The following is a 27,343-nucleotide window of genomic DNA, read 5'->3' as shown; positions in this document are numbered from 1 at the left end:
CGAACAATCCAAACCTAGTCAAATGCTGTATAAATCAATCAATATATGGTCAAAGGTTCATATTCTAATTATTAGAGTGATTACCCAGCCCCATTTGAAGAATTCCTAAAATTCATCCACAAGCTCGCGTGCCCGGATTCCGAAAATTTTCGAAGAAAGTTGTTACCCATAACCTCACGAACTCAAATATTTAATTTCCACTCAATTCCATAACTATTTTCGTGGTTAAATCCCATTTTTATCAAAACCTAGATTTTTTATCTAAACCCATGATTTTCACAATTTTTCATGTTAAAATCCACCCATAATCTATGTACTTATCTCACATTGTATATAAATTACTTACCTCAAAGTTCTAGGTAAAAACCCATCACCAAGAGCTCCAAAATCACCCAAGAAATGGGTTAAGTCCTGTAATAAATAAAGCTCACTACCTCCAGGACTTCTGCTTTTGCAGCTCTTTAGTAGCATATGTGTAAAGGGCCTCGCAGATGCGGTCCTCCCCTCAGTTGTCTCCCTCTCTTCTTTGACCAGTGGCTCGCTTCTGCGGTGAGATCGTCGCACCTACCCCTTCCCCTCTGCTTCGCATCTGCGCCTCCGCAGGTGCGGTCCTCCTGCCGCTTCTGCGATTTCTGGGCAGCCTTTGCTGGGCCGCTTCTGCTATTGCTGGCTCACTTCTGCGAGTTCGCACCTGTGGCTGGCCTTTCGCATGTACGATTACACCAGAAGCTGGATGCTTCAGCCATTTCCTCAAAGTCCAAAACTTGGTCTGAGCCTCGTCCGATTAACACTCGAGGCCCCCAGGACCCCGCCCAAACATACCAACAAGTTTGAAATCATAATACGGACTCGCTCGCTCCTACGGAAAGCGGAAAACAACATCAAACTAAGAATAACACCCCAAACCAAATTGAATTAACTTATGAACTTCAAGTTCTTCCAACTTACTCTGAACGCGCCGAAACATACTTAAACTACTCGGAATGACACCAAATTTTGCGTGCAAGTCTTAAATCACCATAAGGAACCATTCCTAGGCTCATAATCCCAAATGGACCTCGATACTTTAAAACCTACTCTAAACCAAATTTAAATAACTTTAAAACCTTCAAGGTGCCAACTATCAATATTAAATGTCGAAACACTCCCGGGTCATCCAAAACCCAATCCGAACGTACGCCCAAGTCTAAAATCGTCATACAAACCTATTGGGACCGTCAAATCCCTGTTCCGAGATCGTTTACTCAAAATGTTGACCAAACTCAAACTTAGCCCTTTTTGCCAACCTTAAGGAACCGAGTGTTCCGATTTTAACCCGAACCCTTCCAAATCTCGAACTAACCATCCCCACAAGTCATAAAACAGTTAAAGCACATAGGGGTAGTCTTATTTAGGGGAATGGGGATGTAGAAAGAAAAACGATCGGTTGGATCGTTACACTCCTAAAGTTGTTCTTTCAATTCCTTCAACTATGTTGGTGTCATACGATAAGGAGAAATAGAAATGGGCTGAGTGCCCGGCACCAAGTCAATACCAAAATCAATATCCTTGTCGGGTGGCATGCCCGGCAGGTCTACAGGAAACATATCCGGAAAGCCTCGCTCTATCGGAACTGAATCAATAGTAGGAGTATAAGCACCAACATCTCTCATAAAGGCCAAATAGGACAAACACCCCTTTCCAACCATCCATTGGGCCTTTAAATATGAAATCACCCTGCTTGGAACATAATCCAGAAAACCTCTCCACTCGATCCTTGGCAACCCCGGCCTTGCTAACGTCATGGTCTTATTCATGACAATCAAGAATAGCATGACATGGAGACAACCAATACATACTCAAAATCACGTTGAAATCAACTATACTAAGTAATAAGTGATCAATTGTAGTCTCCAATCCTCCAATGGTCACCATACACGACCAATATACACGGTCCACAACAATAGTATCTCTCACCGACGTAGATACATGAACAGGTGAAACTAAGGACTCACGAGGAATATCCAAATAACGATTAAAATAGGATGATACATAGGAATAAGTAGAACCATGGTCAAATAATATGGAAGCATCTCTATGGCACACTGAAACAAAACTTGTGATCACTGCATCTGAAGCAACGGCCTCTGGCCTGGCACGAATAGCATAGAATCTAGCATGATCGCCCTCCCCTTCTAGAGCGACCTCTAGCTGTCTGAGCCCCAACTCAAGCTAGCTAGGCCGGTAGTGAAGTAACTGGTACGGAAGTCACCGCCTAACCCCTCTGCTGAACTGGACCTCCAAAGCAAAATGGTGGTGGGGACTGAATCGGGCCCTGAGAACCAGAATAACTGCTTGAAGGACCTGGCACAAATGAACCCTGAACCGAGGGAGTAGGGGATGAACTCAGAGATGGGAGAGCACTGAGAGATGACTGACCCGGACGAGCATTGTATGAACTATGGCTAGTTGATGCACCCCGATGAACCTAACGAGTCTTCTGAGCAGCCCTCTTGGCCTCCCTCTCCTCACGCTCCTAACTACGGACCAACTCTAGCTACCGAGCAATATCAACCACCTCGTCAAACCTAGCACCTGATGCATTCTCCCGAGTCATAACAAAACGCAACTGATAGCTGAGGCCATCAATGAACCTCCTAATCCTCTTCCTCTATGTGGGAACCAACCAGATCACTTGACGAGCCAACTCCGTCGATTTTGAAGGGTATTCATAATCTTGGGTTGATCTGTGTGTTTGGGAACCTGGGGTATATCAATGTGAACCTTGTTCATGAGTTCTATGCAGGATATGATCCGGATGATCCAGAGCAGTGTGTGCCCATTCGTGGCCGATTGATTAATTTTTTTGCATCGACTATATGAAATTACGTGGGAGCTACGGATGTTCCCCATCATCCCTTAGGTAACTTCATTACCTGCCCGACATATCAAGAGTTTCTACACATTCTATGTGGTGTCAATTTTGTGGCGTCCTAGATCCGTGACAAAAAGATCCAACATCATAGGAAATTTCCAAAGAAGAAGATGAAGCCAGAAGCTCAAGTTTGGTTGACATTGATCAACACGCATTTGTTACCATGTAACCATGAGACAATGATCAGTCGTGAGAGGGTATGCCTGCTTTATTTCCTAATGATTGACCAAAAGGTGAATGTGGGTCAGTTGATACACCACCAGATAGCGCATGTGAGAAAAAGCAAGTGAATTGGTAGGTTGTTCTTCGGCAAAATGCTGACACAGTACTTGAGAAAGGAAGAAGTAGAGGAGGAGCGAGATTTTGATGTAGTCATTCCAACACCCCTCTGAGGGACGCACATCACCAGCAATCGGGCGAAGGAGGAGAACGATATGTCTTCACTTACAGGTACCGAGTACAACGCTCGTGATGACAGATTTATGGCTCATTTCTATGGGATTCTGGACTTGCAGCTTCAGATTGGAGGGGGTCGGCTAATCTAGAGGAGAGGACCAACTTACATTAGCGTTTTGCGCTCAATGCTCATGCCTAGCGTCTGGTCGGGCTTGGTGAGGGCCAGCGACTACCTGAGAACGAGGATGTCAACACACCGAAATGTTCAGAGGTCGAGCTAGAGCAGTTTGAGGAGGAGGCTGAGGATGATGCTCTTAGGGGAGCAGATGATGAAGAGTGGATAGTTGCAGATGGGGCCTTCTATGATGAAGGCGATGCTGAAGACTGATCAGGGAGTTTTTCCTATCACTTTACTTGTTTTTATTGCTTTATATATGCACTGAGGACACTGCATGACTTAAGCATGGGGTGGGAGATTCTCTTTTCTCTGTGGCATGTAAATTCTACTTTAGCATAGAATTTGAAAAATAAATAAATATTGAGAAAACACAAAAATATTTTAGTATAGTACCCTAGCTTTAGTCTTTAGGTTTTAGGATTGCTTTTAGTATTTTAATTTGAAAAAAAAAACAAAAATCGAAATATATAGAAATGATTGGACTTTTTCCAACGATGGATTTCCTAAGCAATTTTCTTGAGGGATTAAAGTCTAACCAAAAACACAAAAGAATTGAAAATAGAAAAATCCAAAAATATGTCTTTTTAGTAAAAAAAAAAAAAATATTTTAGGTAGTAATAATCCCTTGTAGTTTTTCTTTGTTCCTCAGTTCTTTTTTATGGAATGTAGTTGAACCGGGTAGTAGTAGTAGTTCTTTTTTTTTATATAGTAGATTAGGATGGAGGAATAAAAAGATGGGGGAAATGAGATTTTTAGGTACCTTTTGACTTATTTGATAGTAGTATATTTAGGTTCTTGCATGTGTATAATTACCTTCCCTATGGTTTGAAGATGCTTATGATGCCTTGTTGAGTAAGATAGCATGTTTATTGATGCCTATGTCTCTTTTTCTTGGCTTGTGTCACTTTGTGCTTAATGCTTAATAATTTGTGGCTCCTTAAATACTTGCAATTGTTTGAGAGTCGAAATGGAACCGTCCTTAGTGAATCATTAGAGTCTAGAACTTGCCCGGCATGTGAGTTGAAGCGAAATTCTAGGCTTTGCTCGGTTTCAAAAAGGATTTTAGGCTTTCATTAATCTTTTTGAGCTAAATGCTTACCACAAATAAAAATTATCCCTAGTCAACCATATTGAGCTTATAGACTTTTATTTGGAAACCACATTACAAGCCTATACCCCTTTATTCTTAATTGCCATTGTTTTGATCCTTTTACCTCTTAAAGTACTTTAATTATAAAATGAGCGCTAGAAGAAGTAAGGAGAGAACTTGGGTGACTTTTGAGTGAAAACACTAAAAGAAAAAAGGTGCACGTGTTTTACAAAAGAATACACTACTAGCGAAAATTATAAAGAAGAGAAAACTTGCAAAAGAAGAAAAAAGTAATACATAGTTGAGAAGAAAAAATATGTAGATGAAGAAATTGATATATTGTCCTTGCTAGTAGGTGTGAAATAAATTAGTGCCTTAAAGAAAAAGGGAACGCTCTTGGGGTAATATTGTTTGTGAAATCAAAGTTTGGATTGAAGAATTTGCGCTTAAAGTTAAATATGTGATGTGTTAAAGTGTTCTAAAAATATATCATAATAGATCGAGCCAGCCTACATCAGTGGAGGTTTACATAATGGGCAAGCCTATGGTACTTTGTGCATGCATGTGACTTCTTTGTGAGAGTGAGGAATTTCTTTGACATATGTGAGTCCTTCAAATATATTTGAGCATTTGATTTGAATGTGTGGATTCAACTTACTCTTTTGTTCTTGTTGTGAGGGCACATGATTTCGCGAGAGATATGTGACGTTATTAGATTTCTCTATGATATTAAGTGTTCAAGCCATGAATGCATTGTGATATTGAGTCGGTTTGTGAGGCTAGGATTATTATGAGTATGTTGTCTTGGTGTTAAATAAATTATTGAAGTATGGCATAAATTAAAGGGACGTGCGTGTTTAAGGCATATGCTAAAGTTTAATTGTTGTTATCAACCATAGTCATAGGTATGGTATGCTTCGGATGTGTTAAAAGAAAATAAAGTACTCAAGGTTAATATGAATTGGTGGTTAACTCGAGGACGAGCAACGTTTAAGTGTGGGGTAGTAATGTTTGGCCATAATTCTATATTTTTAGTACATTACTCACCTTATATTTTGTTGGTTTAGTGCTTAATTGTGCGATATTTGAGCTAAATTATGTTGTTTTATGTGTAGGAGTATCGGAAGACAAAGTCGAGTGAAAGTTGAACTAAAAGAGGACGAAATACAAAAAAAGAGCACAAAAGTACAAATTACCCAAGCCTGGCTACATGCCAGCATCGCCAGCTCTATAGCCAGCTTTGTCTCGCTATAGGCCTCGCCTCGCGAGGTCCCAAGTGTGCTACAAGCCTGGCCTTGTGAGTTCAGGTGCCCGACGGCCAGTTGTTCGCGAATTAAAAATATTCCAATCTGGATTTGGACTCAAGGACCTCGACCCTAACATATAAATACTCCCTAACTAAGTTGAGGGAAGGTTGGACATTATTTGGAGAATAAAAAAGGCTATAGAGCGCTGTGGAGCAAGGAATCAAATGTGGTTTCCCTCCGTTTCTCTTTACTTTGTAGTTTAATGTCTTTGAACATCATGATGATTGTTTATACATTTATGAGTAGCTAAGCTTTCTCATCTAAGGTTTGATGGAACCTAATGAAGGATGATTTTCTACTGCGTTTAATATAAATTTGTCATTGATCTTTCTCTACTTATTCAACTATGTTTTCCTTGTTGTTGATTGAAGAGCTCTCAATTAACTGTGCATATTTAGTATACTTCTTGAAAGAAGTTACGCATTTAGGTAGTCATTGAACAACATCACTCCTAACGCATTTGAGAAATCAATACGGAGGGTTTAAAGGTGGGATTAGAAATAACAAAACCTTGGCGCGATCGTAATAAGCGGTGAATTAATGCTAGCTAGCGTAGTTCGAAAGAATACATCTAGTAAATTATGGTAGTTGCTCGAAAAAAAACTATGACACCCAAAGTACTCACAATCGGTATAGAATACTTAGGCGAATTTATAGAAAACGTAGCGGGGGAGATTCCGACAATTGGGGAAATCATAACCCTAGACTTTTCCAATCTTGTTTACAACATTTACCCTGTTAGTTATAAATTTACATCATTTTAATTATTTTGCTTTTATTTAGTAAACACTCAACTTATTATTCAATATTTCTGAAAGTTGATTAATCGAATTCTTGCGAGACTAGTGAGTGGCATTCATAGGTTAATTCCCTATGGGATTTGACTTCGGACTTGTAAACTAGATTATATTTGCAACGACCGCTTAGTCTTTTTTATAAGACATAGTTGGACATGATCAATGGTTAAGATGAAGAAAATAAGTCTGAATAAGTGAAATTATGCTCTTGTGCATCGTTGTCGGATTCGTGGCAGCGTGGGTGATGAAATGAGAAGGAATATAGGTTTGTTGGTAGGAAAAATTTAATTATTCTAAGTTTTCTTTGTTGAAAGTTTGGATCATGTAATGTTCTACTGAATGAAGGATATTAAACAGTTTGTTTGGTAATGTGATATTTGATGAAGTTATTAAACGCGAGTTTGAGTCTATTACGCAACTAAATAGCTAGTTTATTAATGGACCCAGTGTCTATTACGCAATCAAGTAACTAGTTTATTACTAGACATATTGTCTATTAGGTAATCTCTAGCTTGTTGTAATACAAAAAGAAGTGCATCGGAAAACAATTACAGCAACAACACATAATCGACAAAAGGTAGTTTCATTACATAAAGGTAGATCCAAATATCACAAATTACAACTAGTTCACCAAAAAAAATTGTCTCATGACCAATTCAAACATAGGAATTAATGGACATCCTGGTCACCTTCACCTACTCCATCTGTTTCACTTTACAACTCATCTTCACCATCTTCAGCTTGTTCACCATCATCTTAGCAACTGATTTCGTTCTCATGCTACCTACATGCAAATATGCAATATCACATTTAATAATTTAAAACTTACGATCGGAATAATAAAAACAAGCCCTAGCTCCAGTAAAAAGTTATGACCAAACGACAATCGACCACAGGTTTATTAATAAACATTAGATCGCCAGACTGACAAAAATTTAAAATACAGAACCAAAAGGTAGTCGAACAAGGAAATATAACCACCCACGTCATATAAGATATGGTTATACACAACCAAATCAAAATTGCAAATGCACATGTACGAATTCCTCTACAAACCTCAAATCACAGTGGTAAGAAACGAAAAAATAGGAATTTAGGATTTACCCAAAATTAAAAAGTTTTGAGTAAATGTACAGTGCTTGTTGGGCCTATATGGACGATTCAACCTAAAATCGAAGCTTGATTCTTGTTGGAGGCCGTTTGAAACCACCGTGGTCAAGTGCGTGAGTGAGAGAGAAGAAAGAGAAATTGACGGGAAAAATAAAAGAAATAAAGATTTTTCAATGTTTAATAGCTGACCTTATAAGTTTTGGAAATATTATAAAGGTTCCAACTATCTTAACCCACTTATTTAGCTATTTTTCTAATCAAAAGAAATTGAGAAAAAAAAAAGGAGGTAATATGTCAAATTCAAGTTTGATGGAGGTCTTTGTGACAATTTCTCTCTGGAGACTGTAGCAACTTTTGCTAGGAAAGGAGCTCATTCTGCGCAAAACGTAAGAGTAAAAATCTACTTTCGCTAACATAACATTTTCGCATCCAAATTTCAACAAATTTTATGATTGGGTACTTACATGTGTTGCTCTTTGGCAAACTGAAAAAGACTTTAAGTTTACATGTGTGCGGCCAATACTCTTCCACTAAGAAAAATCAGAAAAGGACAAAGTATATATCATTATTCTCAGTATTCCAAACATGTCCAGTATCTTATAAAAGATACTTCTTTGTTTTTTTCAGGCACTACTACTCTATGATTAATTTTGTCCACCATGAAACTTTGTACTAGAGGTTTATCCACAAATTTAAAAGCTCCAATCTTTGTGAAGAACTCAAAATCAGCTTCAACTGTGAAATGGTTTCAGATTTCTGGTTTTGAATTTCCAGTTTCCTTATCTACTATTTCAGTTCGTTGCACCCGTTCTTCAGTTCATGTTTCATCACCAGTTATTCAGTCTGATATTGATTCAAGCACGCTTCATATTCCTGAAGAAAACTTAGAGAAAAATGTAGAGAAGGTGACATCTTAATTGGAATATATAGAGTGAATTATAGTATTTGTTTTATGTTTCACTCTCTTAACTTGTGATATATGAAATTTGCTTTCTTGCAGGTTATTTATAGCTGTCGGTTTTTCACTATTCTTGCAGTGTGGGGTTCCTTGATTGGATCATTTCTTTGCTTTATCAAGGTTAAGTCTTTTACTCTTTTGTATTTTGATCATTCTTTTTACTAAATTATGCAAATAATTTCTTGTCGTTAAGTAAAATTTTGGATATTAAAGGTTCCTTTATTCAATTTGTTATGTTATAACTTTGTCACTATAATCTAAGAGGGTCCTTTATGGATGGCACAAGTTCAAAAGGCTAGTTATTTATTCTTCTTGGTAGATTTTTACTTATAAACGATTTTAAGTAATAATTGTTGTGATTTGGGAATATTGCTTAGATTGATGAAATTCTTATTTTTTCTGTATGATATATAAGGGGGAAGAGATTAGATAGAAATGGAGTAAATGTTATCCCCAAAATTGAAGCCGGGAAGTTTAGAGTTTTGAGACCTCAGATTTTATAGCTAGCAGCATACGGCTGATGACTTGCAATTTCATAGAAGAGGGACTTGTGCTCTGTATAAGGTACTAAAACCTAAGAGAAAAAGTGTAGAGCAGAGATGCTTTTGAATTCCTAAAATGTCACTAAAGGTGTTAGTAGTCAGTTAGCATCTATCTATCTGCTAATACTATTTCAGAGATCATGTCCCTCTTTACAGAAAAATTACGGAAGATTTCTCATGCTTTTCTGTTACAAAATATAACCTTGTGATGTTATCCAGAAATACTTAAATTGACTTCATTTCCATAAACAGGGTTGCTCATGTGTGGTAGAATCATTCCAAGCATACTTTGCAAGCCGAACCAAGGTTATTGTGTATCTCGTTGAGGCTTTAGGTGTGTCATTAATTGCCTACTATTTATCTTCCTTTCTTTCTCATTTTATTGCTACTATTTTTTATGTAACAATTTGAGGCTTTCTCTAATGCAATTAGATTATGAGTTTCACAATCAAGACGCGACAAACAAGCTATTCTTTAATTGCTAACACAAGAACAACAAACGAGTTTAACTTCTTGCAAAAGAATTTTTACACTATCATCGCCATGTTATTAAGTATTTTTATTTAAGTTCTTTCCCTAGCTGCACATGAATGCACAGAGAAGGCCCTCGCTCAGGTTCTTTGACATCGACTCGGTTACTAGGAAGAATGCGCGAATCTCTTTCTCTTTACTTACGCAATTTCGGAAGAGTCTAGTTGATAGGATTCACTCACGGGAAGAATTCAAGTGAAATTATTTTTGAGTTCAAAGATGGTTCTATTTCTCAATCTTTCTGGCTTGCTCCTACGAAACCAAGGTTGAAAGATTGAAAAAATCTCGAAGATCAGGCTTGACTGACCGACTTCATTGACGGCGCATTTCGTTCTGGGTGGTGTTTCAGTAATTATGAGTGGCACTTTTTTATGGTCGAGAAGATCCACAATTCTTCATTGATCCACAAGACCTGGATTCCATACTGAGGGTGCACCTTGAACCCTTCCCTTTCATCAGTACGTTTAGTCCTTATAAATTACCTAAATTGTACGTCAACTGCACCTGAAAGGGGTGCCTGAGTCAAGGCTAGTGACAGGAGTGAAGTCCTAACATGGTAGCCGTACTGGAAGGTGTGGCTGGATTTCAGGGAGAGCTAATGCTTGTTGGAAGTCTGCTCTTTCCCTATCTTTGCTATCGATCGAACCATCTCGAAAGCACTAGGATCCGGATCTGTCTTTTGGTCGAGCAACCGCTACATTTCTTGAACGGCTACTGCCTACTAACCAGTCAAGTGAAAGGAGTCCGCTTACCCACTCCCATTTCCCCCCATTGCTAGGAGTGATCTGAAGATAACTATAGATAGCAGACCATCATAAGTGGACTATAGATGTGATTGCACATTACTAAGGTTCTTCTCTGTGGTTTAAGCAACTTGCAAAGAATGAAACACCTAATATATTGTAATTGTGGTCAGGAGAATAGAATGTTTAATCTAATCACAGACTATATCACATATCCCGAGGCGACATGAAATTAAAATGTGCCCTTGAGGTGAGGAAAAAGGACACAAGTTAATTAGTTGTTGCTTGTTAAACAATATACTGTATGATCTGAGAATAGAATAGATACTAATGTGATGATATGCATTGCATGCCTCTATAATATGTTTTCTCTTGTAGATATATATTTATTAGGGACAGTGATGTTAGTGTTTGGGATGGGACTGTATGAGCTCTTCATCAGCAACCTTGACAAAGGAAAATCAATGTCAAGGGAGAAAAGTAGTCCATATAGATCAAATCTCTTGGGCATGTTCACTCTAAAGGTTTATATCTCTTCTTCTTGCTTTTAATTATGTCTTCAACTATTTTCTGTTTGTTAACAAATTAAATATAATTGCCAGGAACGGCCGAGATGGTTGGAAATAACTAGTGTCAGTGGGCTGAAAACCAAAATTGGCCATGTTATTGTGATGCTTCTTCTTATAGGCTTGTTTGACAAAAGCAAGAGGGCTGTTATAAACTCTCCATTTGATCTGCTTTGCTTCTCTGCTTCTCTGCTTCTTTGTTCTGCCTGCCTCTATCTGCTTTCTAAACTCACCGACGACAACTGACTATTTTGTAACACAAATGCATTTTGTATAATATAAACATCTTTTCTAATGAAACTCGCAACTCTCTTTGCTTTGGTATCATTTTTTCCCCTGTTATTTCTAAGGACAAGGTATATAAATGTACGAAACGTCAAATTAAAATATTTTCCTATACTAGGCGGTTCATGTAAAAAACGGTTTATATTAACCAAAGATTTGAAAAAAGGCAAAGTATTGTTGCTATTGTATTAGCTTTGTCTTAAAAACTAATTTTTCTCTTTGAAACCGTCAGTGTCATCAGCACTTAACCATGAAATAAATGTTCATAAATCATAGTACGACAAAAAATTAATTTTTTTTTTTGGAATCCCAGAAAAACCCGCAGTCTCTACAGTCTCTGCCCTTCGACTTCGAGTGAGCAATGGGTAAACCCCCACTGTATAATAGTGGACAAACCACACAGAGATATAAATCGCATTAAGCAAATACCGTGCGACAGGCTCAGACCCAGAGAGGCATTGCGGTGGATAAAACTCACGTCTTCCGTGTCGAAAACGCCTGCCAAACCCAACTGGGCCGTCCCTTCGGCACCAAAAAATCATTTTACTAATCCCATTTAAGTCTAATTTCAAATAGTTCCAAAATAGTGCAACTGATTGTAAGCATCCAATTGTGGGTTCCACCGTCTTTGTGGAAATTTCAGTAATCACTTCCACTATCTAAGTACCAAATTCATCAATTTTTGTCTCTTTGCTTTCCAGATCATTTTGGCAAAATTGCATCGTTCACTGGCAGATACAGCTCAATACGTCAAATACATTTACTTATTTCTGTCTTGTTCAATTTATCTACTTCCTCATCTGATCTTTAATTGAGAAATTAAATAACTCTTTCCTTCTGCTTTTTTTTTTTTTTTTTTTTTTTTTGTAGAATGGAATTGATAGTTGTTAAGTGTGAAGGGGAGGAGAAAGAGTATAAAATAGTCAAGAGTACAAAATTTTTAAACATATAACATAAGAAGGTAATCTAGTGGAGTAAAAATTTCTGATATTGATGATGTATATAACTTAAATTCTATTGCATATTTTCTTCTTACAAAAAAGGGAATTACTTTTATAGTATTGAAGAAAACACGGGGTTCTCCATAATTTCCCAAACTACTTTATTTAAAGAAATAAACTTATTATGTCAAGAAATCTGTTACAATAATTTTATCTAATAATAGAAATCTGTCCTCAGCCTTAATTTCCCCTTCCCCACATAAACCTATTCAAGAAATAAAAAGATCCTCAGTTAACCATAAAGACAACCCCCCCCCCCCCCCCAAAACCCTTTCATGTCTCTCTCCTACAACAACTTGAAAAAACCATTAGAACAGTTGGGATTTGACTAGTTGATATGTCATGGATGAGATTGCATTGATCCAAAAAGGGCTCAACTAAAATCAAGAAATGATGCCTATATTTCCAAGAAAATCAAACACCAAAGTCTTCTCTTGATGAAAAAGTTGCAGCCCTTCGCCAAATTAAAGAGGGCTAGCACCAAACTATTCTTTGAGTAATCTTCAAGCTTTTTTTGAAACCTCTTCTTTTCTACTTTTGTCTTCTTTTTTTCTTTATTCTCTTTCATCTCTCATTGAAACACACTCGAATAAAGAGAAAAAAAAGGAAATACTGTTATGGAAACTCACCAATTCATATACCCAATTCTAGTCTTCTTTGTTACTGCCCTTGGCCTTGTCTCCATCACTCTATGCATAGTTGCTGAATTCAAGAAAACAAAGGTTTGTTTTATGTTTTATATCCACACACTTCCCTTGAACCAAATTTATTTATTTTTTTTGGTTTTTTATGTGTGTTTGTATTTAATTTGCAGAAGAAAGATCTCAGGTTTGATGGGAAATTGTGTTACTTGCCTGGAAGTGTGGCTTTTGAATTGGGAATTGGAGCTTTAATTTGTTTATTAATGGCTCAAGTGATTGGGAACTTGTTGATATGCAGAATGTTCTTCTCAAGGGACAGTTGGAAAGCTAAGAAAAAACCCACCCTGCTTATTAATGGCTTCATTTGTGCTCTTTCATGGTAGGTGATGCATCCATTTCTAACATGCAATTTTACAAATCCTCTACTCTTTATTCAAAATGATTGATTTATTGGAACTACTATTTTTATCATGTCTAAATAAGGATAAATTATCAAATTGCGTAGCACAACTTTAATTTTGTACATATTGGTTTGATAGGATAGTAACTGCGTTTTTTACTTGCTTTTGAGTTTCACTTGTATAAAAACTTAAAAATAGATAGATACGTGACGAAGTGGCAAGGTACGAGTGTTGAAGCATAACGTGCAACATACGAAAATAATTTCAAAGATTTCTTCTTCTTCTTCTTTTTTTAATTGGTTTCAGCTTTCTTTATTTTCCCAGGAGAAATAGTAGTGCATGTGCCGCTATACTTACCCACGGATAAAATAATTATCTTTAATTATATGTTTCATGTTGTCTCTCTTTTTGCTTTCTTTTTCTCGACAAGCTTCAAAGCATAAGAGCATAAGCACATGGACAGCTATGTAGAAAATGTTGTGCTGAAATCTGAAATTATGCCTAGTTAATTATAAAATTAGTAACAAGTTCCAAAATTAGTTAGTAATAATTGGAAATAATATTTCGTATGGTGTAATTGCAGGGTCAGCTTTGTAATGGCAATAATTTTAATAGGGGCAGCCAGTAGCATGAGCAAGAGTCAGCCACTGGGTGAAGGATGGGTTGATGGTGAATGTTACATAGTCAAAGAGGGTGTCTACATTATTTCAGCAATTTTGGTCTTTGTAACTTTGAGCTCAACACTTGTTCCCTTCATCTTGAAAATAAGGAAGAAGAACCAAGTTGAAATAAGATGGCAACATACCTCAACAACATGAATACAAGATGCATAGACAGATTTAGCAACAGTTTTTCTTATTCTTTCTGATAGAGAATCAAAGCTCTCGATCCTAAAAGAAAAGCACACAAGATCCAACTTTATAGTGCAAGAAGTGAATACAATTATCAATCAGTGCAAATGCAAATGAGCAAAAATATTCTATTTTGCAGGTTTTGGACTTTTTTTTTTTTTTTTTTTTTTTTTAGAGGATGGGGAGTGTACTGGAAGGAAGAGAATTTAGTAAAGGCCTAGGTTTTCGTGTGGTCCCTTTCTAATGTAAGATAAAGTGATAGGATAAAAAGGATAGTGACGGTATAGTAAATGCATACACTTCTTTTCCTCCCCACGTGGTGGTGATATGTTTACCAAATTGCAATCTGGCATCAGGAATACTTTGAAATATATTACTCCATTTACTTTGAAATTTTCAAATTAATACTACAACGAGTCAGCAATACATGTGACCAGTCAGAACAATCCTCCACCATCGAAATTATGCATAGACACTAGTCAATTGTCCAGAAAATATCTCAACACAACATGTTAATTAGAGGGACCAGTGCTGATCCCCTCCCAAAATTATGTTCCTATTCCCTATGGGAAGTAACTCGAGAAAAGTTTTTATAGTGTTTCTTTAAATTGAAAGGTTTATTTGCAGTTTGACATAATATTTTGAGTTCAAAGACAATAGTTTGATCACATTAACTATTTTGCAGCTTGCCTGTTAAGCAAGCGTAACATTAACTTCATCAATAGTAAGAAATATTTCAGTAACTCTTTAAGTAATGTTAATATCTGAATATTTTTCAAGAGATATCTCCACATAAATTTAGGATTAAATTCAATATTAATCAAGAATGAGACAATGATGCTAGAAATGAATGACCGTTAAATGCCTAAAACTTATGTCTACACAGGGACCTCATATATATAACAATAGAGACGCGAAAACCAATTTTCACAGACAGTGAGCATGTTACAGCAAAACTGTTGAAAGACTTGCACCATTTTTGAGAATAATCCACATTTCGAACAAAAAGAACCATAATAAACTTTCAACCGAATTACAGAACAATTTCGAACACTATGATAAGAATAAAACCTATATCTAAGTATGCAGGCAAAGCATATCCCCACCATCGTTTTGCCAAGAGGTCCATATACGCACAAAATGAGCACCTAGCAAAAGTATAATGATAGCAACAGAGCTAGCAATGCAAGAGAAATTAAAGCAATATATTAACCTGCAAGTGCACCTTCATTAGAAAACGTCACTAAAAGGATATTTCGGTCTAGACAAGTATAAGATAGAACATGATTTTTTAAACCGAAGAAAATGATAAGAAGACAAGTTTACTTCCTCAGTCCGATTTGAGCTAAAGAAACTACAGTTTGGGAGTATGACGACTCTCAATCCACCTTGAGCAAAAGTTGCGTAAATTAGGTAACAGAACCAAGTGAACTGATCAAAAAACTCAAATTCCCATGGAACCCATACCATAGAAATAGTTGCATAAAGAAGCCTACAGAGAAAACTGACTCACTGGACCAAAAACAACATGAGCCAGCCATGAAAAACAGTTCCTAATACACCTGTATCTGTAGTAATTGGCAGTTTGGTATTGAACTCCTCAGCAAATGTCATTAAACTAGCGGGAGATTTTCTCTGACATTTGTTTGAGTACTTCTGAAAATGAAATAAGCAGACACCGGGCAATACTCCTCTGAATATGCTACATCCTCATGTACCCTCCACGGCCCCTACTGCCATAGTTATTATACCCCCTTCCCCTACCATAGCCACCACGGTGCCCACCATGTCCAGGCCCATAGCCACCATATCCAGGATAAGGCCTCTGTTGATGGTTACCAAAAGTCTGGGAGAAAAACAAAAAAGGAGTAACTACTTAGTTACCACCAGTAGTTTGTAATATTTGGTCAAAATCCAGTGAATACTTATTTGAGACAAACCTCAGTATCCTGCCTCATCCTCTGAGAAAAACGATTCTGCCCATTCCTACCTCCACGAGCAACTGTGTTACGAGATATATTATCAAAGAAGTCATCCTTATTATAGGCAGGCTGCACAGAGAACAGAATAAGAATTATATGGTCAAACTTAAATGCTTATGGTGATCATAATACACGTGACACGACTCAAGAGCTGGTAAAGAGGAATATAATACAAAGTAGCATGTGGATAATTCAATTATACATGATAAACGTGACACCTACTTTGGGATCAGCATTACAATCCAAGCCATAACCGTCTTCATTCCCCTTGTTCTCATTGCCAATGTCCTCACTGTCCATTGTTTTAGCTGTTTGTTTTGCTTTTCCAAGATAACCCCATACTTCATCCTTATTAAACTTCCCATTCATTGCAACAAAATCGAATTCTTCAGTAAACTCAGAAGATGATTGCAACTGCAACAGTTTAACAAAAAATAAAAAAATAAAAATTGTCAGAAGCTAGATGTCCATGAAATTGCTTCCAGAGGCATAAAAATGTATAAAGCAGAACCAGAAGGTTTTCCCATATAAAGCAAAGAAACTTCCAAAGCAAAGGTGATTTGCATTGTTAAGGAAGCATCATTTGTTTGGCAACTCTTTCGGAAATGATATGGATCTTGAAGTCCCTAAACTTCTGGATCACGACGATTGTTACAGCAGCTATTTTAATGCAATTCTCATCTTAAAGTGCCCAAGCAACGTAGAAGTGGGCTAATACTTCTCGTTTAAATAATTAACTTCTTAGACAAATCATTGTTCATAAACCCCCCATGATGTACTTTCAAGGTTTTGCACCTCTCAAGCACAAAGAAAAGAGAAAAACAAAAGCACATCGCTAAAGTTTTTCACAAAACTAGCGAAAGCGTTCTTCAAACTCACGTGAAAAGAATACAAGATGAAAAGAACCTTACCCACTCGTTTCTCAATCTCGCAAGCAAGGACGTTGAAAAAGGAAGAAGAATGAAATAAAAGATAAATCACGTTTTTGAAGCAAGAGCTTAGAAAACTAATCACCAATATTTTTTTAGCATATTGAGCCTTTTAAATAGGCCTTACAATGAGTAAAATTGATGAGGTTAAGGAAAATTAATCCTAATTGAACTAGAATAAAAATAAGGTAAAGAAAAGCCTATTCTAACTAAAATAGGAAAGGGAGTTCTAGAAGAAACGGATATACCAACTAACAATCCTAGTTTGACTAGAACTACAAATATAATCCTACTAAAAAGGGGAATAAGAAATCATAATCTTTACGGAGAAGAAATCCTAATCTTAAGATTCTTGGATTCTAGGTCTTCTTGATCTTGCATCATTCTCCCCTGGTTGAAAAAGACTCGTCTCGAGTCTAACATACTCCATAGACGGCTCAAGATTTGCTATAGTAAAGAATAGGGACCCAATGCTCACCAGGCTTCAAATTACATTTTGCTAACTTATCATAGAGCTTTTTCGCGTTGTAAGAAAACTTAACATGTGGTCGAACTAAATCCCACTTTCTAAGTTTCAATTTCTATCCAGCCTTCTCCATGTAATCTTTCTATGTTGACTCTCAAACTTCAACTCATGACATGAAGTTATTGGTGTTAGACCTTCATGGAACTTAACCAACCCCATGTCAAGCTTTGAATTAAGCATGGAGATCGAATGCATCAATTGCAACACTTGTAGACCAATAGTCACTTTGATGATAACCATATATATTTACGACTGGAAGACATCTTGTTTCTCCAACATACCTCAAAGGCTTAAACTCTTCTTTATTCATGTATATTTTTATGGACTTTAGGATTAATGCAATATGCTAATTTATTTGGAGTGATAGAGTCAACAATCAAGTCAATATTGTGTTGAGCATCTCTGAAAGACGGAAAGTCAATAACACACATTGTTGGATAATCTAATGGATTGTCATACAACTTTAGTGGTAAATCGTCAAATTTTGGATCCCATGCATGTTTCTCATATCTTTGATAATGGTCTTCATCAGTTTCGTCCTCTTCACTCCCTTGATTATCCAAAAATTTATTATATTCGGCATGGTGCCTTGACACTCTCATGCCTTGGTCAGCTATAGCTTCTTCCGCTTGCTCAATATATCCTGCTCTACGCGGTTGAATTGATGGATCTCGAAGTGGAAAACGTCGCGGTAACACCGGTATGTTGTGTCTTGATGGTTCTTTAAGCCATCTAGCTGCACTTTAATTTCTTCGTTGGCTCGTACAAGGGCTGTAGTTCTTAATCTCTAAATTTTAAATTTTAGATTGATTGAAGAGGATTCCAAACTTGCTACTTGCTTCTCTAGGAACATGATGAACAATAGCAAATCAAGACTCGAGACCTGGAAACTGTGCTCTGATACCAAATTGACGTACTTTAAAGGTTTTGCACGTCTCAAGCACAAAGAAAAGAGAAAAACAAAAGCACCTCGCTAAAGTTTTTCACAAAACTAGCAAAAGAGTTCTTCAAACTCACGTGAGAAGAATGTAAGATGAAAAGAACCTTACCCACCCGTTTTTCAATCCCGCAAGATTGCAAGAAGCGTTAAATAAAGGAAGAACAATGAAATAAAAGATAAATCACGTTTTTGAAGCAAGAGCTTAGAAAAATAATGAAATAAAATGTTTTTGAATCAAGAGCTTAGAAAAACTAATCACCAGTGTCTTTTTAACATATTGAGCCTTTTAAATAGGCCATACAAGGAGTAAAATTGATGAGGTTAAGGAAAAAAATCCTAATTGAACTAGAATAAAAATAAGGTTAAGAAAAGCCTATTATAACTAAAATAGGAAAAGGAGTTCTAAAAGAAATGGATATACCAACTAACAATCCTAGTTTGACTAGAATTACAAATATAATCTTACTAAACGAGAAAATAAGAAATCCTAATCTTTACGAAGAAGAAATCCTAATCTTAAGATTCTTGGACTTCTTGAATTTCTTGGACTCTAGGTCTTCTTGATCTTGCATAACCCCACCACCCGAGCCTTTTGTTCCATCTCTTTGGTTCCTTTGGCCCAAATCTCTTTCTTCATCCTTGTAAATTCCAGATTTTCAGCTTGAGTTGCCGGTGGTAAAACCTAAAATGCAGAGTTAATTTTCACAAGACTGGTGCTATCCTGCCATTGTTTCTCTCTTAACTATCATACTCAGAAAATACACCCCTTCCACCCTCCCCTCTGTGAGAGGCCTTAATATGTCATCCTACATCAAATAACTAACTTTCATCCTAAGTCCTAACCTACTCATACCCACCACATGTTCTACACTTTACGGGCACACCTTATATAAAAAGTTTACTTAAGCTGCAAAGAGTGGAAAGAGGCATAAGCTTTTGCGTCTTAAATCCAAAAAAACTGCTTATGTAGGGCCACAGACCTCTTACAAGAGTATTCTATCTGCCGTCTCTGCACTGTCAATCCAACATTCTCAAAAATTTCCTTATTTTTACTAAATTTTTACTAAGTTCTAGCTCTAGATTTTTTCTTTTTCCAAATAAGAGCCAAAATAAATGTATGCCCACTTACGGTTACAAGTTTATAGCAAAGGCATTATTGTCCATGGCATGTCATCCAATTGGATTTACCCCTCAGAAACATGCAGCAAACTATGTATAAATCAATAGAGGAAATAAATGTGACCTTAGAATTTTAAGGCAAAGGAGAAAACAGCGATAGAATCAAACCATCAAGCATATCACACATTTCTTAGATGTCTAGACGGACCATACCCCAAATAAAGAAGACACGCGAGCAGGCAGCTGATCTACATGGTAAAGAAGTCATTTGTCGAAACATAAGCCACTTTAATAATAAGCAGAATCAATGTCACAACGATTCAACCACTTTAAAATTGATATCCAATACACTTGCCACTACAAACAATAAGGCGATTGAACTACATAAGGGCAGCAGATAGTTCTATACTATAGGCAATAATAACTACAGGAAAAACATCAACTAGCCACTCATAAAAAAGGAAGAGTTAAATAACCTTCTTCGCAGCAGGTGGCAATGGCAACAATGGCGCTTGGACTGCTGGAGTAGCAAGTGATGAGGGATTCAAAGGTTCTGAGCTCAGAGCACCAAGGTCCTTCTGATCTGAATATAATTGCCCAGATAATCTGGGTAGAGATAACTGATCCGGAGTTAGCAGTCTAGGGGGTTGCTGTGGAAAGACACCTGATGAGGAATCTACAACTGGGGATACAGGATAGAAGGGTGAAGTGTTAGAACCTATTCTAGCAAGGATTGGAGCACCAGAGTTGCCCACACTTTGACCAGATTGGGGAAATGCCGAAGGAGCATACGCATAAGAACCCACATTTTGACCAGATTGGGCAAATGCAGAAGGAGCATACGCATAAGAAGACATTGAAGATGATACATTTAATAAGGGAGATATAATGTTAGTACTAGGAGCCATGGGAAGTTGTTGGGGTGCAAGACTATGTCTACTAGTTAAAGATAAAGAATTTGCAGTGTTAACCAAAGGCACTGAAGCTACGGATTTTGATAGAACAGTTGATGTGAAAGGTTCAGGACCCTGGAGTGGATAAGCCTGCAGCAAATCCTGCATCATTGGATGTGAAACAGCAGGTAGAAGAGAATGCTGTGGAGCACGGTGACTGCTTGCAGGTTCACTGTGTCTTTGTCCGTAAGTTGGCGTTGTATAAGAACCAAAGTTGGATTGAGTTGCCTCAGAACTGCCTTGTTCAAAATGGTTTACTGATTGATGTGAAGCTGGCACACTATTCAAGGAAGCAGGTCCCTTGTAAGTGCCATATTCTGTCAAAGATCCACCATTCAGCGAAACTGGTTTTGAAGAGCTTGGATGGACTCCAGCACAGCGTGACTACAGGAATAAGAATGGCATTACATGACTTGGAGTAAATATAAACTCTAGCACTACTATCAGTTTTTTTATTTTTTTTGGTAAATAAAATCAGAACAATTTCCATGCAAATTTTACCAATAGAAAATTTAAGGTGTCATATCTTGTAAATTAACATGGAGATTAAGCACCTGAATAATTGCAGGATCGTTATCCAATGATTCTTCCACTTGAGGAGGTGGAGAGGACTTTACTTGCAAATCCTGAAAGAGAAGATATTTTTCTTAGAAATCAAAATGCAATGGCTAAGAGAGGAAATGATGATGTTCTGCCCAAAAAAGAAACCCGTTACCACAAAGATATTAGTGAACTACAAAATCTACAAAGAAATTGAAGCAATGAAATCACTCCAAATGCTTCAAAGAGATCATCACACTATGGAAATATGACAGAGAGGTTTTTGCAAACTAGGTAGACTTCTTGTATATAACAGCTGAGAGTTATTATAACAAAGGGAAAAACATCTTTTTTCCAATCTAATACTATTAAGAAGTTGGCCAAGTATACTCAGTTCCATCTTCTGGAAGCTTTCTAATGAAACGTTACTTTACCTGATTCTTTTAAATAAATAAAAAAGTTGGGCAAGTATATGAAACATGGCAGCAACGTAATTGACTAGGTTTATGCTGGTTGTCAACCTACGGCAACCCTTCTTAGTCTATTTAGGCCTGGGACCGGCAAATATGAGCAAAGCCACAGACCAAGTCCATATGGAACGACATAGACAGTGAGGATTAACATAGTCGACCCCAACTAACTTGGTATCGAAGCAGTTGTTGTAGTATACCCAATGTGGCCACATCACAGATCCGTCAAACGGAAAAAAAAAAAAAAAAAGACAGAGACCAATCGGAGCCTAGCTACAGGATCTCTTAACTAGTAGGTGTTCCAATTTTCAAAACCGCACCATTGTCTATTTTGGAAGATTTGGAGGAAGACCAGAAGATTATTTGGAAGAAGTGAAAAGCCTCTCTTAGGAGTTTCTTCATGTTTAATTTATATTTTACTTGTAAAGAAAGATCCCTTTTTGTATAGATAGTTGGATCAGTTTTTTTGTAAGACTAATGTTGTATGCAAACATGTTCTTTTGGTAGCGTCTTGGTGCAACTTTATCCATTGACTTGATTAATCAATATATATCAACATATATACACATACGCGTGCACAAAAGTTCTGCACAAAATCCCCTTTAGGTTGTCCGGTATCAGCAGAACATACCATTCCCAAAATAATGAAGTATTATATAAATATTTTGAATATATGCTCAGTATTCTAATTAGTTAGATCAAATGAAGCGAATTCATAAGAGACATAGTCAACATGACATGGCACAATAACTCCCTGTCAGAACGTATAATTGGTTCTCATCGAGTAATGATATGTAACAGCATGCACAGTTTAGTTAATTTCAGATGGTGTTATCATTAAAAAGGCATCAAGAAGATGCATAAGAAAAAAAAGATACAAAGCGAGATGACTGTTAGGTGTGCTAAGAAACCCCCTCCCCACCCACCCCCACCCCCAAAAAAAAAAGCTAGGATCAGAGCTAACAAGGTCCAGAAAATAGTCAGTGCTAGTATATAAAAATAAGAAATTAAAAATTTTAGGCGTAGCTATTTGAGGATAAGTATATATGATTAAAAGAGGTAGCATCACATTAACAGACTGCGTTGAGTCTCTTTACTAAAAGTAAAACCAAGCTTTCTATACCATCAAAATATATCCACGTACCTTAATGTCACTCCCACGAAACAAAATGTAGTCATAAACTCTATCATTTGGAGGAACCTGTGGACTGTCTTTCTTACGCCCCTCAGTTCCGTATGATCTCACTGTAAATAGAACATGGGTCAACAGAAGTTTTTTTTTCAATAATTGCTGGGAGTTCCGAAATGGAAATAATCATAAACATGCAGCCAACATCCCCTTCTAAAATTATCATTTTAATCCTCTATCTAGGGAATCACAATTGTAATGTACAAGTTCTTGTGAAACTAATGATTTACAAAGAAATGCAACAAAGCAGCGCAACGAAAAACTAAACTTTATTCCATCAAGGAAAACCAGTGATTCACACAAGGGTGAAGGGCGACGCTTCTCCATTTACCCCATTTTATGCAAGTCAACTCAACCATAAACGTATAAATATTTATTTGTGTTACCATTACTGGTTAGACTTCAGTAATGGTAACACAAATAAATATTTATACGTTGTATATAGTACATTTTCTAATAAGAGAAAAACCATTCTGAGATTTTTTTTTTTTTTTGAGATGGAAAATAACCATTCTCAGGTTTATCTGAATTGTGGAATTGATAGTTTCATAGAAAGATATCAAACTGGATTAGAAATTTGGAGGATTAAACCCAATAGTGTATAACCAGTTATTGGTTGCCCAAGTGTGTCAAACATTTTAAATTAACCCATGAGGAAAGTGTGACATATAAATGGGCCAAAGCCATATTATTGAAAGAACCAATCAAAAGATAATTTAGAAGCATTATTTTGCCAACCTCACCAAACTAACCAATGGTCTAAAGTTAGATACTTAGAATGGACACTGTTTGCTCTAACTATTACCAGGCAAAAGGTGGCCCGTAGGAAAATAGAAATTTGATGTAATGCACTCCTCCTAAATTCTAAAACAGAATTTTAAATAGGTCTTAAAGTCAATTGACATTGTTCTTACTTCATATAACTCACTCAATTGCAGCTTCTTCAATTCCTTTGTCCATATAATCACTTTTTGTATTAGTAGTATTTCTTCTTGCATTTTATATATAACAGATGCGTATATTTCTTCATCAGCACAGTTTTTCACTAAAGAAATGAGCTTTAACAGCACTTTGCATTTACATCCTCCACAGACCTTGAGGCATCTTTGAGCCTTTCACATTTGACAACACTGAAAACTGTAATACTTCCAGATATTTAGCAGAAATGGCAGTTTGACAATCTGAACTAACAAGCCATTCTGGCTAATTTGTATATCGGATTCGTCTGCGGCGGATTCGTATTCGTATATCGGAAGTTTCATTCCAAGCAAGAAGTACACAGTCAATTAGAACTCTCCCTCTCTCACTCTCTTCAGCGAGTTACTATCAGCCCAACACCTGAGCTCATAATCCCAAAACTAATGCTTCAATTCTCCCGTTTTTAGATAATTTGCTGGCCTGTTTCCCTAGATTCTTAGCCTACAAAAATTCTACTACAAAATATAACCTGGTCATAAGTTGTCCCTCGGATTGCGTTCCGACTCTGTGCACGTGTTCTAGATATTTAAGTTGTCGCATGTCAATTACAATTGATCAAAGTCTATATAAATGGCCCTTGACCTGCTCAATTTTCCGATTCAATATCTTGTCCAGTTTCTAAAAATAAACCACATATACATAAAGATATTTTTCCAAACTAAGCGATAATTCATTTCCAGTTTTCTATTAACAACAAAATAGACAGATAAAATAATGTGCGCATAAATATAAGTAATAAATCACCAGAAAATTTATTCCTTATTATTAATTTTAAGGAGGATAATTTAATAAGAAATATGACAAGAGACAAACGCGTTGTTAAATTCTAATACCGTTCTTCAAGCCAAGGGAAGAGTCTTGAGGATTAAGATAGTAAAGCACTCCTTCGTAACGAATCTCAGACTTGGATGTCAGACTAATGAAACTTCCGATATACGAATCCGCCGCAGACGACGACGGCGATGGTGACGCCGCCGCTGCCGTCGACGACGACGACGGTTGGTTGATACCGGAATCATTCGCCATTGTTTGACGGAAGAGGAAAATGTAAGGAGATTTTAGGGCGCTTTTTCGCTGTGTGTGTGTGTGAAACCGGGAATCAAATGTTTGGCTGTTTGTGATAGTAGTATTTTGCGAGTTTCTTCTTTCTTGCTTTTCTGTTTGTGATTTTACTTTTCTTGTGAGAAGAGAGGGCGGTTTCTACTTTCTATTTAGGACCATACCCTTTAGGCTAGTTTAGAGGGTCCTCTCTGGAGTCTCGAAGGTTCTTTCAGAAGTTGGGTTAGTTCATCAACTCAACACCTAAGGCTAATTTTCTCAAATAGCCCTTTTTGAGGCTACGCTTATATTTATTCTTGTTTTACAAAACTTTATTACTATAATTCATGCATTTCACAATCGATTTCAGTAAATTTTAGACCAAAGTGTTCTAAAGTTTAGATGAATCATCATGAAAGATCGACTTGCACCTAAGACCAAAAAATAGTTCTTTCTTTTGTTGGCATTTTTGAAAATCATTCTAGTCAATAGTGTGATATTACTCACTCAAGCATTTGATTGGATACTAGTTCATCTCATTATTTTTGCCCTCTTTTATTTTACATAGAGCCTAAGCACTTGTCATATATTAGAAGCAATTGTCCATATGCTATTATGGTAGTATTAGTTACTGAGCTCTACTCATCTAAAAATTTTGTATGATTTTGCTGTTTGTGCCAGCTATTTTATTATCCACTTCAAGTTCATCACAAACGTTAACATAAGTGACATTGTTTATCAAAAACATTGCAAGAATTCATCATTTTTTATCAATAAAGTAGGCAATTATATATCATCCAACATCATCTTCCGAATGTATCTCACATATAAGTTTAGGCATTGTAATATCAAACTAGGGGATGACATTAAGTAAGAACATGCAATAATTATTCTTTTATGCTCGTATAGTAACCACCTTACAAGACTGTAAATGAGATGAAACCTCCGTGGATGACGCCCCAATGATGTAACATGGCATCTCTTTTTTCTATTCTTACAATACTCATGTGTCTAATAGTGAGAGTGAGGAGATACAAATAAACTAAAAAATTAAGAACGTCTTCAACATGATTATTCTTAAATTTGATCATGTAAATGCCACTACCCTATGGCTTGCAATAAACTGAGGTTTACCGAAGGGGACATGAATCCTCGAGGCTACATAGTAGTCTTGTGAGTTGATTTTATATGAATTTGCTTAATTGAATTTCTTGTAATTTGCTTAATTATGTAAGTTGGTCAGTTTTTTCAACTTATACTCATTCTTTAGAGTTCTCATAAAGATGAAGTATTCGAATAAATTGTGAATAGGGAATCAGATCAAAATAATAAGTAATAAACTCATATATAAGATAATTGGTAAGTGTTTTTGCACTATTCTCAAGTAACATTACTAGATTTGATCGCAGCCCTCCTAACATTTTAAAGCGTGATGTCCAATAATATAGTGTCACTATGCTGGATCATAACATGACTGCTCTAGATGTCGATGGTGAAACTCATATTTTTAGGATTTGAAAGAGTTCATTATGCTGTAGAAAACTGATACATATTATCTCGTACCTTTATCTTCAAGATCTTTCACTCGTAGCTAAGTGAAGGAGCTACAAGCTTGTGGATTACTTATGATAAAGTGGGAAGCTTTAGTGGATCTCTTTTGGAGAAGACCACAACATATTTTACCATTCTTGTGTGGAAGGAAGATCATGATATAGAGCTTGAACTAAAGAAGAAGAAGTTGGAGAAGGCAGCCCAAGTTTGTGGACTGTAATTCTGGAGCTAATTGAGTTCATGAAGTCAATGGTGGAGCCGATTGAGTTTGTGGAGCTGAACAGAATGGAAGAAAAAAGAGTAGTTTGGGAAACATGGAACTGAACTCCAAATGGCTCCACGAATGGGGTGAAGTTGACAGTTTTTTCAATTGTGGGTCTAAGCATATTTAAGGGCCTATCTTAGAGATATTTTATACATCACTTACTATTTTCTAGCCCTAGTATTAATACTCATGTTTTCTCTTTGGGAAGGGTTAGTTAGATTATGAACAAAGAGTTGACATCTCTCGTTTATTATGTATTTTTTTTTAACCATTTATATTTGAATATTTTCATATGAGTATTTAATTTGAGTTGTATTCTAATTTTAATTTTTTAATGATTAATAGTAATATTATTGAGTAAATTTTATGGTGAATCTCTTGATTGCTTTGTGATTTGCCCTAGGTTTTACAAGAGAATCAATCTCTTGGGAGCCTAATATTTTAGGTGCTTTATGTAATTGTTTTAGGGGTGATTAAGATTCCTAGTCTCTAATTGTTGCTAGTTCTTTAACAAATGTTATAGCTATCTTCTATCTTTTATTTTCTTGTTAT

The 27,343-nt window shown here is 36.5% G+C and overlaps 3 protein-coding genes across 4 annotated transcripts; 2 read left to right on the top strand and 1 right to left on the bottom strand.

Moving 5' to 3' along the window:
• The first annotated feature begins 8,379 nt into the window (after positions 1-8,379).
• LOC107772445 (uncharacterized) lies at positions 8,380-11,454 on the top strand. The gene is made up of 5 exons (XM_016591953.2): positions 8,380-8,697; positions 8,793-8,870; positions 9,545-9,626; positions 10,945-11,090; positions 11,169-11,454. The coding sequence occupies exons 1-5, from the start codon at positions 8,452-8,454 to the stop codon at positions 11,376-11,378; spliced, it is 762 nt and encodes a 253-aa protein (XP_016447439.1). The 5' UTR covers positions 8,380-8,451; the 3' UTR covers positions 11,379-11,454.
• Positions 11,455-11,603: 149 nt separating this feature from the next.
• On the top strand, positions 11,604-14,449 carry LOC107772446 (protein MODIFYING WALL LIGNIN-1). The gene is made up of 3 exons (XM_016591955.2): positions 11,604-13,140; positions 13,233-13,438; positions 14,044-14,449. Exons 1-3 carry the CDS (start codon positions 13,036-13,038, stop codon positions 14,276-14,278), a joined length of 546 nt encoding a protein of 181 aa, XP_016447441.1. The 5' UTR covers positions 11,604-13,035; the 3' UTR covers positions 14,279-14,449.
• A 1,088-nt stretch (positions 14,450-15,537) lies between these two features.
• LOC107772447 (protein decapping 5) lies at positions 15,538-25,224 on the bottom strand. Of its 2 annotated transcripts, none has more exons than XM_016591956.2 (7): positions 24,771-25,224; positions 22,915-23,015; positions 21,315-21,386; positions 20,284-21,144; positions 16,516-16,707; positions 16,252-16,362; positions 15,538-16,157 (listed from the first exon to the last, which is right to left on the bottom strand). In XM_016591956.2, the coding sequence occupies exons 1-7, from the start codon at positions 24,961-24,963 to the stop codon at positions 16,014-16,016; spliced, it is 1,674 nt and encodes a 557-aa protein (XP_016447442.1). In that variant the 5' UTR covers positions 24,964-25,224; the 3' UTR covers positions 15,538-16,013. The 2 variants fall into 2 exon arrangements, with proteins under 2 accessions (XP_016447442.1, XP_016447443.1); XM_016591957.2 differs by lacking the exon at positions 24,771-25,224 and adding an exon at positions 23,874-24,749.
• Between the last annotated feature and the right edge of the window lie 2,119 nt (positions 25,225-27,343).

The sequence above is a fragment of the Nicotiana tabacum genome, chromosome 23 (assembly GCF_000715075.1).
Source record: "Nicotiana tabacum cultivar K326 chromosome 23, ASM71507v2, whole genome shotgun sequence".
Taxonomy (NCBI): Eukaryota; Viridiplantae; Streptophyta; class Magnoliopsida; order Solanales; family Solanaceae; genus Nicotiana; species Nicotiana tabacum.
This window is presented reverse-complemented; position numbering and strand designations above follow the sequence as displayed.

Excerpts from the sequence above, each read along its gene's own strand:
- LOC107772445 (XM_016591953.2), top strand. The coding sequence starts at position 8,452 with ATGAAACTTTGTACTAGAGGTTTATCCACAAATTTAAAAGCTCCAATC. Across the intron at positions 8,698-8,792 it reads TAGAGAAAAATGTAGAGAAG|GTTATTTATAGCTGTCGGTT; the intron begins GTGACATCTTAA and ends GCTTTCTTGCAG. Across the intron at positions 11,091-11,168 it reads TGGGCATGTTCACTCTAAAG|GAACGGCCGAGATGGTTGGA; the intron begins GTTTATATCTCT and ends TATAATTGCCAG.
- LOC107772446 (XM_016591955.2), top strand. The coding sequence starts at position 13,036 with ATGGAAACTCACCAATTCATATACCCAATTCTAGTCTTCTTTGTTACT. Across the intron at positions 13,141-13,232 it reads CTGAATTCAAGAAAACAAAG|AAGAAAGATCTCAGGTTTGA; the intron begins GTTTGTTTTATG and ends TTTAATTTGCAG. Across the intron at positions 13,439-14,043 it reads TTCATTTGTGCTCTTTCATG|GGTCAGCTTTGTAATGGCAA; the intron begins GTAGGTGATGCA and ends GTGTAATTGCAG.
- LOC107772447 (XM_016591956.2), bottom strand. The coding sequence starts at position 24,963 with ATGGCGAATGATTCCGGTATCAACCAACCGTCGTCGTCGTCGACGGCA. Across the intron at positions 16,708-20,283 it reads TGCCACCTGCTGCGAAGAAG|TTGCAATCATCTTCTGAGTT; the intron begins GTTATTTAACTC and ends AAACTGTTGCAG. Across the intron at positions 16,158-16,251 it reads GGATGAGGCAGGATACTGAG|ACTTTTGGTAACCATCAACA; the intron begins GTTTGTCTCAAA and ends TTTTTCTCCCAG.